The sequence below is a fragment of the Pyxicephalus adspersus genome, chromosome 1 (assembly GCF_032062135.1).
Source record: "Pyxicephalus adspersus chromosome 1, UCB_Pads_2.0, whole genome shotgun sequence".
NCBI lineage: Eukaryota > Metazoa > Chordata > Amphibia > Anura > Pyxicephalidae > Pyxicephalus > Pyxicephalus adspersus.
In genome coordinates, this window is record NC_092858.1 from 147,029,635 (window position 1) to 147,047,302 (window position 17,668).

The 17,668-nt window shown below is 38.5% G+C and overlaps 1 protein-coding gene across 1 annotated transcript in view; it reads right to left on the minus strand.

Moving 5' to 3' along the window:
* The window catches only part of SEZ6 (seizure related 6 homolog), a 373,229-nt gene that overhangs the window by 56,918 nt on the left and 298,643 nt on the right, over positions 1-17,668 (minus strand). The window contains exon 4 of the mRNA XM_072417567.1: positions 16,851-17,043. Within this exon, the coding sequence (XP_072273668.1) occupies positions 16,851-17,043 (193 nt within the window). The remainder of the gene's footprint in view (positions 1-16,850; positions 17,044-17,668) is intronic.

A 17,668-nucleotide genomic window follows, 5' to 3' on the forward strand; every position in this document is an offset into this window, starting at 1 on the left:
TTAGGGTTTTCCAGAAAGAAAAATTACACAGAGACAAATGTTAATGAAGTCAAGCACATATGGTCAAACAAAAACCCCTCAACCATTTTTGCCTGAAATGGTTAAAATAGACATTCTGATACCACAAAAAATTCCAACTGGTTCCCTGAACCACACTAATAACGTCCTTAGTAAATTTAATTTACGATAATCCCTTACTAAATTCCAATTTTTATCTGTTGCTACCTCCTGTGATATTCCAAAACAGATTAATTCGTAAAGCGCTGAGAGAAAAAGAAATGTAGCATCAAACCACATGCAATAAGGAGATGGTGCCCACTTTTCTGCCCTAATTCTGACACAGCTGCACACATTATAAATAGGAGTGCGCGGGGGAAATTCACTAAACTTGATTTTGGCATAAAAACTGCCTCTAATTTCAACATTTGGCATCGATAGGTGAAAGTAATTTAACACAGAAATTAGCTAAAAAAACAAACTTTTTGTCGCTATGTGACATGGCTTTGTATAACTGCATCACAGTATGATTTTCTCTTTTCTTGCCTTTTTCGTCCTAGCCTTGTCTGCAGTATGCATGAAATATGTGAAACATTGGTACTGAAGAACTGGCAAATAGCTACAAAAGTATACTTGAAAGATCCATATGGAGACACAGTTAAGTTACGTACACACGTCAGATTTTTATCGCCCGATAATCGGCATCGGCCAATTATCGGGCGAAAATCTGCCGTGTGTACAGTCGGTGTCGTCCATCGTCCGGACGACCGACCTGCCGGATCCACGGACGATGGACGACAGCCGATCCTAATGAAAGGGAAGGGAAGAGCGCGCAGCAGGGTGCCGCTCCGTCGCTCTCCCCCTCCCCTCTCCATAGAGCATGAACGGTGCTGTATGTACAGCACCGTTCATGCATCGTGCACTCCCTTGTCGTTGGAAAGGATCGTGAAAGATCCTTTCCAACGACAAAAATTGGAAGTGTGTACGCAGCTTAATTCTCCACTTTGCATGTTGATAGCTTGTGTACCATAACTGCAACCTGCTCAGATATACCTAAAACTTTAATTTTATTCTACTAATTTTGATTGGTGATTGCAGAAAAAGTGGCTAACAGGGTATTGGAAACAAAGACTGCTGATCTCCATTGTGTCCAATGGTGTTGGGCTGTCAAGGCTACAAACCCTGACAGGTGGCATGGGATTACCTGGCAAGTGATGATTAGTCTTTGCCAGAGCATCCCGCAAGGGGAGATGAGCCAGTAACCATAGTGGTCATCAGGCTAACTGTGCTGCTGGGACCTACCCAGGTTATAGCCACCCGGCTCTCTCTACCAAGGAGGAGCAGTATCAAATAACTTTGGTGTAGGAACAGTTGGCTAGCAAGTACAGGACAAGCTGGATCCCTTTAGAAAGTATAGAAGTGGAAAGATCGAGGTCCGGGCTGGCAAGAATCAAGGTCTAACCGGTTTGGGGTCAGGGTGGGCAGCAGATGATAATCAGTCAGGACAATGCAATATCAGGGCATGAGGCAACTGATAATCAAAGTCAGGATGTTCCAAAGTCAGGGCCATAATAAACAGGTAACAGAGTCAGAGTTGAGCCGGGGTCAGAAATCTATCAAAGCAGAAAAATTCTGGGTAAAGGATCCAGCAACCTGCACCTAGGAGTACAGAGGTTTACACAAGACTAGCATCCATAAGTAGGACAGGATCATAACTGGGAATTAATAGATAAATTGGCTTTAGGACACATTCTCTAATCTAATGCAGAGATTGACAGAGTGCATATGGCTAAAGGGATGCTGAGGATGCTAAAAGCTGTTAAACCAGGGGTCATCAAACTTTTTTGGCCACTAGGCCATTTCAGGGGTGGGCAGGAGCACAGTAGGCCAGACTCTCTCTCGAGTCCCACCCTAATGGCTCCACCCCCCACCAGGAACACCCCCTGAATTCCCTCTCCTCCGGGAATGCATACGAAGGAGAGGGAATATTCCCAATGCTGGCTGGCATTAGGCCAGATCGGCCAGGGGACCTTAGGCTGGATTAAACTACCGGCTAGGCCGTATCTGGCCTAAAGGCCGGAGTTTGCCGATCTCTGTGTTAAACCAAGGAGCTCACTAATTAATTAATCTCCTTGATTTTTTCTGCTGCACATCTCTGGCTGAAGGAAATGCTGCAGATATAAAGGGTGGCACAGGAGAAGATTTGTAACATGGCCACTATTAAAGTTACAGACATTATATGGTAAACAGAAAAGTGGTGATCATGCTGTTCATGACTTCAAAAATGCAGTGATAGTAGTGATCACCAGTTCATTCATGTACTGGTAACTATTCATTCATGATGATTACATCAACAATGTCTACTGTGCCATAAATTCTGCAGAATTGAATAAAGCTGATTGCCAATTTTGGAAAAAAGACCCCTCATCTAATAATGAGATTACATCATATCATTTACCAGAATGTTGCTTATCCCTTTCTAAAAAAGAGATAAAAAGTTGTGTAAAAAACTATTGTGGTAAAACTCCCCCAAGCAATTTAGTGGTGTGTACTTTTTTGCCTCTGTGCATCATTTGTGCAGAAATGTCTTTACACATGTACCAAGATACATTACTTTTACCAAAGAGAGAGGAAGCTACATGTTACTTGCTGGGGAAAATATGCTGCCAGTGGCTCTGTAAGGTGGCGTAAAAACTTCAAATAAAGAAAAAAGTTAGTAAATAGCTAGCAGCTCATTGATCAGCCTCACGTGTTGCTTTGTAAAAGAAAATCTGTCACTTTGTTTTAAATGAACAGACAGTGCCAAAGCTTTAAACTTCTTATTTCCAAAGCAATAGGTGAATGCAGCACAAATCAGTCAATAAGTGGGTACAGGGGTTCCCAAAAAGACATTTTTCCCGTAAATGCATTTTGTTGTGAACATGACTATTGCTTAAACTCTCCATTAAAAGAATCAACACACTTTCAGTGTTTTTGCCTTAGGATGAAGACAAGCCATTTATTAATTGTCTTAATATTTTCTTGTTAACATGGTAGGTACTGATGTTACATAAATAAAGGGTTTAAAAGGATTTTGAAATAAGTTTACTGCTTACATTAATTTACCAGGAATAGGAAAAATAATCGATTCACTTTTTAACAGCAGAAGCTGTTCACAGACTGTGAGTTATTCGACAAAATTCTGGATTCAACAAAATTTCATTTTTAATTTATTTCTACAATGTTTCCTTTGCTGCCATTTGATCTGTAAATATTTAATTTATGGCCATGGGTGATTCATTAATAAATGAAAAGTTTTTCTTAAACAGAGGATTTTGCTACCCTAATTGTTTAACTCTTATAAGCTTCTTCTGCAAGCAGTTCCGATATAAAAGTTCTCACGTTTTCCTCAACTGAAGGTGACTGTGAGATGGATTTTGATTGGTAGTTACAGATAACTACAGTTTGCCTTACTGAATTGTTCATATCCTGTCTCGTGTAATGGCAAACAGTTGTCTTAAATATTGCAGCATACAGTATGTTTTAAATAGGTATATTAATAAAAGTCAACCTGCCAGCCAAAAATCTTATTAAAGAGAGTTGGTTGCTCCCCACAGCCCCTATTCAACTATTATGTGTTATTTAGTGTAATCCACAGAATTTGACAACCATTTTGTCGAGCAACTGAGGTAAGGTTCCTCGTCAACAGAAGAAAAGCAACTGCCTAGCCAGAAGTGGTTTGTCACATTGAGAAACTGTGCAACAATTTAGAGCAACCAGAGCCACGGTCACATGCAAACGTCTGTGTAAAATGTTTCCCAATTACTCCCTCTCAGTTACATGGGAGTAGTTTGGAAATGTGTTTGAGCCTAGGGTAGAATGCTGCGATCAATTGCAAGTCTGAAGTAGGTCTCCGGGTTAACCATGCCTTTCACCCCTTATGGTAACCATTCATAGTGGTGACCAATCAAATCTACAATCTACAGTCGATCCATAGCACTCTGTAGCTCCCTTCTGAAGTCAGGTTTAGGTAAAATTTGCTTGTTCTATTAAAATAATGGCAAGGCCACCTCCTAAGTATTTAATTGATTCCTGTTTTATTGTCGCAGTGATGGGTTGGTTTTGTAGGGGAGAAGTACTGATTGGTTTCTTGTGCCCCCTGCACACACCTAGGGTTACCATCAACATATCAGCCTTATGGCCATTTCCCATTATTAGAATTGGCAGACATTTTTTTCCCAGCCAGACAGGTAAAATGCCAGCAAGGTGGCAACTATACCCACACTGGACATGCTGCTGGTCTATGTTTAGGAACAGAAATGACTGGGAGGGAGTGGCTGGCTTGAACACGGTAACAAGATCAGGAGAAGGAAAGTGAACAAACTACACTTCTCGACTGATGGGTTTCAAGAGCCCCATTCTCAGTAATACTCTAAACTTGTGAGCAGCTTTTAAATTTTATTTGATAAATAAAAATATGATCTTCACAATGCCAGTGAGCTTTGGATGTGCTTTTTGTGTTGTTCTAGGGCAGCCAACCTCAACTACGTTCTCCAGAAGTTGCCAGGGTTTCCTTGAACAATGGCTGATTGACCGTCTCTAAAATGCCATGAAGTGTCTGATCGGGTGCCAACACCACTTGGAAGAGCCAGCTAGACAAAATTAAGGACATTTTAGTTGTGTGTAAAGTTGGCATTCTGACTACCAATGTATTCCCACTGGCAACCAATGCAAAAAACATCTTTCCCATGGATTGGTATTACCAGGGGTTTCCTCACACCTGAAAATTAATATTGTTATTATTATTATTATTATTTAGTTCATTGGGGCTAAAAGGGTTAAGAAAGGCTATTTTAGGGACAGACCCAGTCTGAGCTGGAGCAGCAATGCACACAATGTGACAGTAAGGTTTGATTGTCATAAATTTACATATTTCAAGGATTGTTTATTATATATCAATTTTCTATGCCACTAATTTCTAGTTTGTGGCATCAGCTGAGGCCTTTCTTTGTTTATAACTTTCCATCAGTAATTTTTCTTTTTAGACATACAAATTAATATATTATATAAGCCTAAAGAGAGAACACAGGTAAAGCCCAGGAACCAGCATTCATGTATTCACTGCAATATGCAGTCATTCACCATAAAACTTGTCCTTATTTGAAACACTTTGCTGGTGAATGCCGAGAAAACAATATCAAAGCTGCACTTTGTAGCACTGGGTTTACAGTCAATGTCTGGTGAATGTTCAAGGAAGTTCATCAAATTTACTAATATATGCAATCAGAATTCATAGTATTACACAGGGCACAGAAGTTTAAGGACACCTCTAGATAAGGGTAAAAGCAGACGTTTATCATAGTAAGAAAAGGCTCACATAAAATGTTAATTTACTAAAGGAATTTAAGCTTTAATATTTACTGAGATAAATTATTACTTTGAAATGAATCATTCACTTAGCTTTGTGAATATGGTGATAACTCATTTTGCAAACAATACCCAATCGTGTGCCAAAAAAAAAAAACAAAAAAAAAAAAAAAAAAAAAAAAAGGATTTTGCTTGCACATGCTTGGATAACTGAAGTAAGCATAGCTTCATCTCATTTACTAAGCTAAGTGCCATATATCCCACACAAGTGAAAATATATTTTGTTTTGTGAACAGCCCACATTCCTTTGGTAAATCAACATCAAAGATTGAAAAGGGGCCAATGATCACATATTGTGATAAATTCATCTCATCCATATAACTAACCCTCAATATAAATACGTCCCATAGTTTATGGTGATAAGTCCTAAAGTCTTCATCATATCTGTCCCTTTCATAACCAACATAAATCTGACATTTAGGATCCAATAGTAAGGATTTTAAAGTTGTAAAATACAGACAAACCAATGAACCATTTAAGCTTTCATAAAAGAGAATGATAAAATACTTTGCCAGCACCAGCAGGCGGGTATGTGTGCCAACATCGTCCATTCTGTAAGAGAAACAAACTGCCTGGCAATAGCAGGAAAGTACAGCTTTAGACACAGTTTTCATCCATTTAACTGAGTGTTCTGACAAGGAACAGATGTGAATGGAGTATTTCAGGGCAAAGGGTTACAAGTAAGTCTAAGAAATATTGTCTACATAATAGATACATGCTATAGTCTTACCAGGCGTGCATCGAACTTCCCTCTGTGCTGGGATTCAATGAAAAAGTTCTCAACTTTGTAGGCAATTATGGTAAATTATCACCTAATTGCTCACACCAATTATATTTCCATTAGTGTCTGCATGCAGCGGGTGCGCATTTAACCTGAGACGCCAGATATTAACTTTAGCAGGATTACATTGCTTTAAATTATTTAATTGCCCCTTAATCTTTGCAGGTTTGCAGGCGGAATTTGCAGCTGGGAGAAAGGATGTCTGTGGTCTTCAGGGAGATGCAGATGTGAGCTAGTGTTTCCTGTATGCATGGAAGGCCTGTTCCATAAAGGGTTAAATGATAATAACGATGTGTATTCTACAGTAATTTCCCTTAACACATCTTAAATTTAAATACCAGGTGAAAGTTGATAAGTGAATACAGATGTTCCTGATCAGACTCTAAATGGACACCCTGCTGAAATAAGTTTTATATTTACAGCACAATTTAATAATAGTTAATGCTTTGCATCTGTGATGTCTTATATTGAGTGATATCAAGAATTAGAATGGCTGCTATTACGGTTTTGGTTATACTTTAACCTATGCAAACAGAAGAATGCAGATTCACAATTTTCTAGTGCAGGAAAAATGACATATTTAGCTTCTTGTTTAATCAATCAATTTATGAAATCAATACACTTTTCTTTTTTCTAAATATAAACCAATAAACTAGATTCCCAGCGGCTAAGGACTTCAGTATGGAGAAACTCAAGGCTGGGACCCTGAAGAGAGGTACTAAGGACAGGATCCCATTGGTGCTGAATTTGGGACTGTCAGTCACAGAGGAACCCTCTCCAGAGGAGGAATGCTTGTCTCCCACTATGGATTCTGGAAAAAAGTGGGGATGTTAAAGGTCAGCTCTCAGTGTTGACTGCATGGAATGCTTCTTTATGTGAACTGCTGCTATTTTGATCCTCTGCTACCCTAATTCTATCTCTCTATGTGTTAAGTTTCAATAAACCCCTAATATGGCCTTTGTGGGTTGTTTGCCACATCACTAGGAGGATCCCGGGTATAAATTGGCTGCTTCTATGTAGGTGAACACTACATCTGTATAGTTTACATTGTACCTAAATAAAGGACCTAGTTTACATCTTATGACACAGAACAGCAAAAAAACTTAAAACCAAAATGTTCCCATGAAACCTGCTATTGGATTATTCAGTTGACCAATCAAGAGCTTGTAAAGCTTGATATAAAAGATGGCTGCCTGTTATTACAGATACCTGTCATTCTTTGAAGCAACCAGTCTTTTCCTTCTGTAGGTACAATTCAGCCCCCATAGAAAAGTGAAACTAATCTGTTTAATTCTTAACTTATGTTCAACTTTTGTACTTATTTTAGAAGATTCTGTTCCTAGAAGTAACAATGGTGAGGCAAATCTACAGGAAAACATGGGAAATTTTGACTATAATTTTGCAATAGGATAACCATTCTCTGTATCTGTCTACCAATCATTCTTCAGTTGTTGTTCCCATTTTTTGCAAGACTGCATATTGCCATCTACAGAGAAAAAATGCCATGTAGCCATGGGTATAGAGAGTGGACAGAAATTTGGACAGGAAGTGCCTAAAAAGGATGAACAAAAGAAGGTAAAAACATCATGACATCAGCATGCTACAATTAGTAGAAAGAGAGACCTGTAGTCGTAAAAATTTAGGCACAGGGCCACATGACGGGGGAGGGAGGCCTAGCCCAGGGGTGTTAAGGGTTATTAAAATGTAGTAAGGCTAAAGGGGGCTGTGCTAGTGTGGAGCGTGGGGTAGGAGGGGACAGAAGTGAGAGGCCCTCTTTTGGAAAAAAAAGTTTCTTGCCCACCCACCCCTTTTATAGTTATATTTTGAAAGTTTTGGTAATTTTAGCGGTTGGGGTCTTAGAAGGGAAGGATCCAGTTGATTGGTAAAGTGGTGGAATTTGGCAGGGGGGGGGGTCCTCTTTGCTGGGGTCTCTCCCTTTATGGTGAACTAATGATTATGGCTCCTGAGGCGGTGCTGGGCGGCTAGGGGCCAAGGTTGAGATGTTGGAAGTCCTGTTGGGTGCGGATTTTGCCTTCTGTGACCTGCAGCCTGGTTGTTTGGGTGTATAATCAGGAGTATGGAGTTTGATAACATTATGGATATTGTTGTTATGGTTAGGTATTAATAAAAGGGAGGAATTACGTTGTTGGTTATATTCAATGTAATATGTTTGCGTTATATAATCCTGGTTAGGTAATAATAATAATAATGGAATGTTATGTTAATGTATGCTTGCATATCAAAAGTGTAAATGTATTTATTTATTTGTCATTTATTTAATTTTGGATATTTGGTAATTACTTGATTGGTCAATTTATTTAAGGGTGTTCAAATAAACGGCTGCTTGCCAGCCAATTTAAATCCAAGATTGGTGTCTGGGTATTTAATGGTGGGGGAGTGGTTGATAAGCAGGTGGGGGTCAGGTGGAGGCGGAGGTTCTGATGGTGGTGGTGAAGGATGGGCTTGAAAGTCCGAGCTACCCTTGTCAAGCATTTCCTCAGCCCACCTACCACATACACCAAGTGACTGGCTTGTACAGTGTACTTGGTAGTAAGTTACATAGTGAGAGACTGCAGCAGGGGCTGGTCTGGGTCTCACTTTTCTGAACACAGTGAAAACCTTACAGACACCAGGGTGTACATGATTGTGTCCTCTAAAAGCCAACATCTAAGTCCAGAAATGCCCAAATAAAGACACCCTGGATAGGAAAGCAAATGGCTTCAATGTGAAAGGGAATACTGAGATTTCTGTGAGAGACAATACATACCTGTAAGTATGTTATTTATACATTTACACAGCATGAATGCAATTATCAAAATATGTCCACTTTAATTTATTTTCTCACATTCATTTGGGAAACTAAAATATTACATTAGTGTAGACCTGGGGTCGGCAAACTCCGGCGTTTATGCCTCTCTTTACCGCAGCTGGCGATAACATTTCCGCCGCCAGGGTAAGGGGGCAATGCATACAGAGGAGATGGATTTCCTTTTAGGGGCTTTCCTGGTGGGGGCGAAGCCATCAGCGCGGGACTCGAGAGAGAGTTCGGCCTAGCGTGCCTTCTTGACCTCCTAAAATGGCCTAGTGACCAAAAAAGTTTGCTGACCCCTGGTGTAGACTGATCACTTTTTCTCATGAAATAGTTATTTAATCTTTGAAAGCTTTTATCTTTTATGAATCCATACAGTGTGTTGTGAATCTTCTATTTCCACATGGACTGGCTCCTTTCCAGCTCACCTTAACAGATCTCAAACCTAGAAACTCACATTAAACATCAGCAAAGACTCTGAGGGATTTTGAGGGGAGAAACCAAGCCTTTAAATTTGTGTGAATTGAAATCAATATTTTAATGTGCATGCATTTCATTCAGCTGACCTATGTGATGCAATCTTTAGAGAGTTCAAAAATATCAATTCAATTATAAAAGCAGCAAAAAAACGCTTTACCCCACCCGTTATGACCTTTTCTATATTTGTTTGATTTACTTATTTTTAATACTTCTCTCTGTTCAAAGTCTTCAAGCTGCTCAAGTTATATTCAGGTTCTCCTCGAGTTTTACGATCTCTCAGTGTTTGGAGGTCCTTAATATTATATTACAGATCAATGCTGAAGAGTTAATGTCTGGGCTGCACTCTGTATCAATACACAGTGGGGGCAGGGAGCTATAATCCTGCCCTCTAAACTCACAGTATGTCCTCAGTCTTCTGGTGTAATACCCAGGAAGTAATTCAACCTAGAAGACTGAAGACATCTAATTACTAAACAGAACAGGTCTGGTGAGTTGAGTCTTACAGGCAGAGAAGTTTTTTTAATACTGCTGGAGGACCAGTATACAGTATTAAAAAAAAAGTAGCCCAGAGTTGAATTCTTTAATATCACATGTAACAAGCTTACTCCATTTCAAGTTTTTTTATGCTGGCCATATACTGCAGGTCCTTTTAATGGCCTTTCTCCAAAATGGATGTACACAAATGTACAATGTCGGGAAAGATTGAAATACGGGAATGATAAAGACGTTTTTAGAAATTGTTATTGTTAATACCAGTATTTAAAAAAATCCAACTACAGATAGTCCCCGGGTTAAGGACATCAGACATACAGATGACTCCTAGATAAGAACAAGGTTCCCTGCCCCCTGGTGTGCAGGACGGAGGCTGGATGGGGTGAGGGGACAGTTTGCATAACTTGCAGAAGAAATCATTTGCTAAACACAGCTGAGGTTGTGGGTGATCTTAGGGGACTCAGCTCTTTCTGCAGCCTCTTGTAACTCTTTAATGACCAAGACAAACTCTACAGTTGTTTCTTTTTGCATATCAAAGCACAGCTTGCTCCAGAAATTAATGAATGTCTAGGCTCCATAAAGTTTTTTTTTTTTTGCTTTGTTTGTGATTAACTCACAGTGAGGATTTTATACATTTCACTGCCTAATAATATGTTGAGACAAACATCTGTCCTAATTGCATTTATTCAAATAATGTACCTGTTCCGACTTACATACAAATTCAACAAACCTACAATCCCTATCTCGTATGTAACCCGGGGACTACCTGTAATTACATATGGGATGATCATTTCATAAACATGCATATCTGACCTATCATCTTGGTATCGGGAGCTTATCGGGAGCATACCAATATCTTGCCAATCCAATATACGGGAATAAAGAACGTCTGTGACTGTCAGCAAAAGAGTGACTCATTCCTGCAAGTTGGATAGTAAGCCAGGCCATAGCTGATCCTGGGATCAATGGTGTCAGAAAAAATGACCCTGACCTCTTTCCTTGCAGTATGCACATTTCAAAGGCTTATTTTGAGGATCTTGACAAAAAAAGACCTGCATGCCCTTGATACACGCTTTGGTGACTGCTGTTTTTCAGAGAAAAGCTGTATCTTACATGGAGTGCTGCCCTTTTCTTTATGCTGCCCTGGTGTCAGATCACTCAGCAGTTACAACCACATGTCCACAATACAGTGCTGCTCTCACCATACTCTGGGCCACCGACCTAGCAAATGTAAATAGAAGCGACTTTCATCACAAGAAAATATTTACAAGCTCTGGATCTTCTTGCTGATGGAGTAGTAGTCAGAGTCCAGGATCCATAAAGATTCTGCATCTATTTCTCCCTTTATACACAGTAGTTGCAGCATACAAAGACATAATCTGCAATCCATATGTGTACTTATCCAGCACTACACAGCTGTATAATGTGTTTAAATTAGTTTAAACTAGTACTGAATGGGCTCTATGGTAATTCATTCAATAGATAAAAAAGATGTAAACTCCAACTTGAATGACATTTACTTTGTTAAAACACAAATAAATGCCACTTTGTAGTTAAGTACCTACTTTTGTATCCTTTGTTGCATCTCAATGCTGCTGATTTTGCACTCGCCTCTTACTTTTTGCAAGGCATTTGTCATGGCGGGTGTCTCAATGATAGCAGTGGAACGTACCTATGTAATGTGGGCTGAAATGGCCACTTGTAGTCATTGTGAGACAAGAGTTTTGTCACTTTATAACAAGAAATGCCTGAACAAATAGTGTTTTGGCTGGATCACCAGGTATTATTTTAGCGAAAGCTGCAGATTTAAAACTTAAAAAATACTTTTGACATTACTTTAAGAGTTTACCGAAGTGATCTTTTTCATTCAGTTTAACTATTTTAGAATGAACAGGATTTTTTCATTGAGTTGGTTAGAGTTTGGTTAGAGTTTGGTTAGAGATTGGGTTAGAGTAGGGTTTGTTGCTGTTTAAGAATTAACAAATACCAAAGGGAAAATCTGTATGGGCTTTAACGGTGCTAAATATCAACACTCACAACAAGATGTTAAAAAATTTTTTTTTACAATTTATTATATATTAAAAAAACATATCACAGAAAATGCTTGCAGCGTACAAAATAACAATTAAACAATATAAAATTTTTATTGATACAGACTAACTTTTACAGTCCTTAACACGTTTCACCAGAAGGCTTCATTAGATGGACACAGCGTTTTTAGTGCCTCATCTATATATTTGTTCAGATAATAGTTGATGGAGTTAATATCATGTCACTGAAATATTGGTGTTGAGAAAAAGGATTGTTTCTATAAAACCAGTAAGACATACTTTTACATGCGGTTATGAGTGATGTGACCCCATACTGTCATAAACAGTCTCTTTCTAATGCACCACAGTGTATATAGTCAAAAAGGTAAAATATCACCTTTAGTTGTATTATCTTCTGGGTAGAGCACAATAGTACACCTTACTATTCTTTGACAATTTGTCCTGCTGGGATCACACACTCATCGCTTCCTGTCAAGAATTATTGATGGTGACTACAACTTCTTACCAGACAGACTCTATCGGACATGCATATCTAAAGAGTAAAAGATACACTTGATCAGAAATTGGAAGTAACCATTCCTGGGGCTTAATCCCACTGATGCGATTTGCACCTTAGTCAGATGCTTCCTCGAAAATCTTACTGGAAAATCTTATTTGTTGCTTTGGAAAACAAGAACAGTTTAGCTAAGTTCAGACCTGCCTTAGGATCACACAATCCTGTGTGGCTCCAAGCAGCTGGCACTTTGCCAGACACTCGAGCACTCGCACTGCATTGCTGGTTCCTAAAGGTCCAGGGTCTGCAGATTCGACAGAAGGAGGCAGTGAGCGATACTGAACCATTCACTGTTCCCCCCAATCATTCCTTATAGAGCTGCCGCAAGTAGAAGCTACTTGTTTCCCCAATGGCAGTGGTTCACTGGCATGCAGAACAGTCAACTGCACCACAACCTCATAACCAATCTGAACATGGCGTTTTCCTGCAAAGACTTGGAATGATATCTGCTGTGTCTAAGCAGATTGTTAAGTTTTTCTTTTAGCATACAGAACCTAAATTACACAAAAACAATAGGAATAAGAACAAACGCGCAAAGAGTTCTGATGAATTCCTATTGTTTTACTGTTCCCTCCAGTTTGAAAGGGAGTTCTACTTTATGTCTCCAGTGTATATATTGTTTTAGACAAGACATTTTTGAAGTGACACATTACTTGGTTTAAAACTTCCAAGCACTAGTGTATTTGTCCTGGCACCAGAGTATATTGGTAGAAAGGGCCCAGGAGATCCTGCTAGCAATGCGATTTAATCTATGAAGCATTTTTATGCTTGTCCATTAAAAGGTATTACCATCATCAACAAATCTCTAGACAGCCACTACTATAATTGAACTGACTTGTAAGCCTTAGTAAGTTGAGAGTCTGTAAGGCATTACTCCACTAAATATAGAATTGATGCTGATTCCTACAAACCCCCTATGGCTGGCAAATGAACATTGAAATTCATCAAAAAAAAGGCTATTACTGTAATAAAACAAGTGGGTGGAATTTGTTTTTGTTATGAGTACTACAATATAATTCATGTATTTTATGGATAATGTATGTACACACTGTTCATTAGTGTTGGTGTTCGAATTAGTAATTTATTGAATGTGTGTGATTTGTGTAACTAACTTTTATATTTTTACAGGTTATCCCACAATGACAGGATTATTCTCACGGCTTTATGGGAATAAAGAGGTTAAATGGGGACAAGTTTCCCCATTCATCACTCCTAGTGCTTTGTAATTGGCTGAGGAAAGGTAAACCCTGATGACAGCTCAAGCGTCATCAGGATTTTCCTTCCCCAGCCAATCACAGAGCACTAGAGGTAAATCAAGTGGAAAACTTGTCCCCATTTAGCATCTAGTGCGGCTGTGGCCAGCATTCATTGAGAACAGTGTGCGATCCGCGGCACTAGAGGTAAATTATCCTCTATGTGCCGGGGATCTTTCAATGAATGCGGCCGTGGCCAGCATTTATTGAGAACAGTGTGCGATCCCAAAGTGTGCGGGACAAGTCCCTCCATTCAAAACCTCTAGTGCTCTCTGATTGGCTGAGGAAAGCTTTCCTCAGCCAATCAGGGAGCACTATTTCTGTTCCTGGATAGAGTTTCTCTATCCAGGAACACAGGACTCCCTGTGTGCTTGGATAGAGAAACTCTATCCAAGAACACATACAACTAGTAGGGGGCTGCAAGAGGAATCAGGGGAGCGGAGCTGTCAGCTCTGCTGCCCTGATTGCTCTTGCAGTTCTTCACAGTTCCGAAAAATAACCCAATTTTTCCCACTATTGACTTTAATGGTTTTCGAATTTGGCATTCGATCACCCGTACAATATCTCCCTATTTGATCGAATAGCTGTTGAATTGAATGATGAGATATTCGACCAACACTACTGTTCATGTATAAATGTTTACTCACATTGGAACTTTAAAAGCCAAACACTACGAAGACATGGGCCATTAAGAACTTTTTTGGTCTGATCCACGTGTGCAAGTCCCCCAATATCCTAGTTGTTACCTTTGCACTTCTTGGGGGAATTCTTCCTTTAAAGTCCAAAGCAACAATTTTTACTTTGGAATGTGCATGTGATAAAAGTTGGTATGACTTAAGAGGATAGGGGAGGTAATTGAACTCATTGAACTGACATAAAAAAAGAGCTTTTTTATAAAATAGGCATCCCTGGGCTACTGTGTTGGCTTTGTGATTTAAGCTTTTCATGCCTTTGTTATTTTAGGAAGTAAAGCAGTTTTGCAGGTTTGTTTTCCTAAATGTTGGGTAAATGGTTTAATTTTCCATAATATCAGCACAATAATTTAACAATCCTGAAAAACTATAATTATACATCTTTAACATGGCCAGGTAACATCACATACAAAGCTTTCATATATGATCTGCTGAATAGTGCAGAAATAATCTTCCTTACAAAGCAGATGGCACATATGAATTCTGTGCTTGTCCACCATATTCTTTCCTTCATCATTCACATTCAGATGTGTAAACACGATTGAACAGTTGGTCAGTATTTAGATTCCGCTAATAAATATTTGCTGTGACTTTCAGCAATCATTCATGGCATTGTATCATTTTCTCATCTGTGTAGCAGCTTCAATACACAAAATATCTGAATGAGTCAATCAAGGTAACTCGTACATACCTTAAACCTAGGATACTGGATGGCATGGCAGGATCATCAGACATTACTTTTAGGCTGCAGATTTTAATCTATTAAAAATTGACTTTGGAAATTACATTTAACATGTTAAAGCATATATTAGATTTTAGTTTTATTTAAAGTGCCTACACATCTTTTTAACCTGCTTGTTTATATTGACCATACTTCTGACATTCCAATCAAATCATGTGTTAATGTTTTTTTCACATTCCATTGATTTTAACATAAATTAAATAGGAAGCAATCATAAAAGTTAGAATATTTTCAGTGGTATCTGTTGTGGCCGTAACGTGTGCAGTCTACCTTAATAGACAATTTTAATGTATTCCTTGAAAATTCAACACACTTTATGATTTAATAAAGCTTTCCAGGAGTGGCGAACATAAATTATCATGGAAGAATCTGGAATGAATATGGTTCATGAATGAAGACATTTGATTTTTAAGAAATCCATTCCAGGTTTTCCGGATCACCAAGGTCCTCCCTTCTCCAGTCTTGTAGAGCTTTAATGAATCAAGTTCATTGGTTGGAAAGCAAGTAATTCATTTTCAGTGGAATTTATATCATATTCCATGTGACATGTTTTAGTGTTATCAAAAGAAAGGCTCCAAAAATACAACCATTTGAATATAATAAAAAAAAAATATCCTAATTAAATTTAGAAATTGGCTGGTTTAGAAGAATAACAAATTGTTTAGAAGGAGGATTGGCTAATCAAAGTAATTTAAAAAAGTATATGTGTAAATATTATTAGCCAGCTGACTTTGGGTATGTGAAAGTCCCAAGCACCTACACACTCAACTCTGGGGTGTGACTGTTCTTTACTTGATTTTCCTCAAAGTACACTTTTTATTTAAATTGTATATCACACTTTGTATAAGAGGAAAGAATCCATGCCGAAGTGAGCAAGATACCGTACTTTGTTTTTAAAAGCAAAGTCCCTGATAAAGACAGCAGGGTTTATTTTATAAATCATATTTACTAAGCTTGTAAACATTTAAAGCATTTTAAAATAATCAGTTTTGTGCGTCAGTTAAAAAAAAAATAGATCTGGAAAAGGTGCAGAGTAAGTCATTAAAGGCCATGGATAATCTATGATTAAAATTAACTCAACTGAATTGATGCTGCGTTTTGAAGCAATTAAGGCAGATGGTAATCAACTAATATAAATATGTATGTTGTCCTCAAACCTAATTGAAAGTTCTTATGGTTGAGATCAATACAGAATACAAGGGGCATTCTTGGTGAACAGAAGAACAAAAGTTTAATGGCCAGTGTCATAGTGCTTTAGGATTTTATCAGTGGATTTACATGAGGTTGAGGTTTTTCTGAGACCATTCGGACTTTATTGACAGGTGCAGATGTGTATAGACCTGCATTTGACCTGCTTCAAGTGGAAATTACATTCCTATAGACTTGTATTGGTTTTGATGAGGGGAGAAAGGATGAACCAGGAAAGCAAAATATACAAAGTATAAACCTCAGAATATAATGTTTTATAAAAGCATATAATAAACATAAAAACATGTACCTTGCACAAAATGGTTGTCAAAATAACAATTGTTGAAACAAATGTAAGCTTATCATAGGCTTAGTTGTCTTATTTGTATAGAAACTGTTGCCTTACCATGGTAATAAAACCGGAAACTGCCTGGGTTGGATGCCTGCAAACTCTGGAAACGAACCATCACCTGATTGGTTGGGCTTCGGATCACCTGACCCCTCATCATAAAGGATTCATTGGCAAGGATTACTGGTTCCACTCCTTCAAGACTCTCCACTGTCACAGTCTCACCTTCAGAAAGACTGATATTTTGTACCTGTAGAGAGGTAAACCATAATAAACCTAAGTACCAGAATAGACATAAATGTATGGGTTACACAAAATTACATAGCCATCTAATTTCTTAAAAATAATAAAACATTTTTAGATTTGCTGTGGACACCCCATTGCATTGCACATGGTGTTACATTTTTAGTTTCACAAACTTTATTAACTTTCCAGAGAATATTTTCTTACCAGGTCTTTTATTTAAAGAACATCAGACTACTAGACATTACTATGTTCTCATGGCCCAAAAAATAGTCAGTGACTGCTGCTACCAACTTTACTGCTTTGACAAACTTCCTTAGCCAGATAGTGACAGCTTGCTTGAAGTGGAGTTTCAAGCAAACAGCTAAATCTACAAATTCAGACTTGTAAATGTTTACCATTTTACTTACTGTAAGACACAAAGGAGTGCATTAAAGTAACATGTGGCAGACCTGCCATCAGAAATGTCTGGGTCTGGTACTAGGTAAAATTCCTGGGCCCACCTCCCCCATGTTTAAAAGTTTCAGCATTGTAAAAGTAGAGTTGAAAGTGTGGCCTAACCAGCAAGGGAACCAGGAGCAAATGGAGCCAGACCTTTTACTTGCACTCAGCTCACTTGCTGACTAACCCAG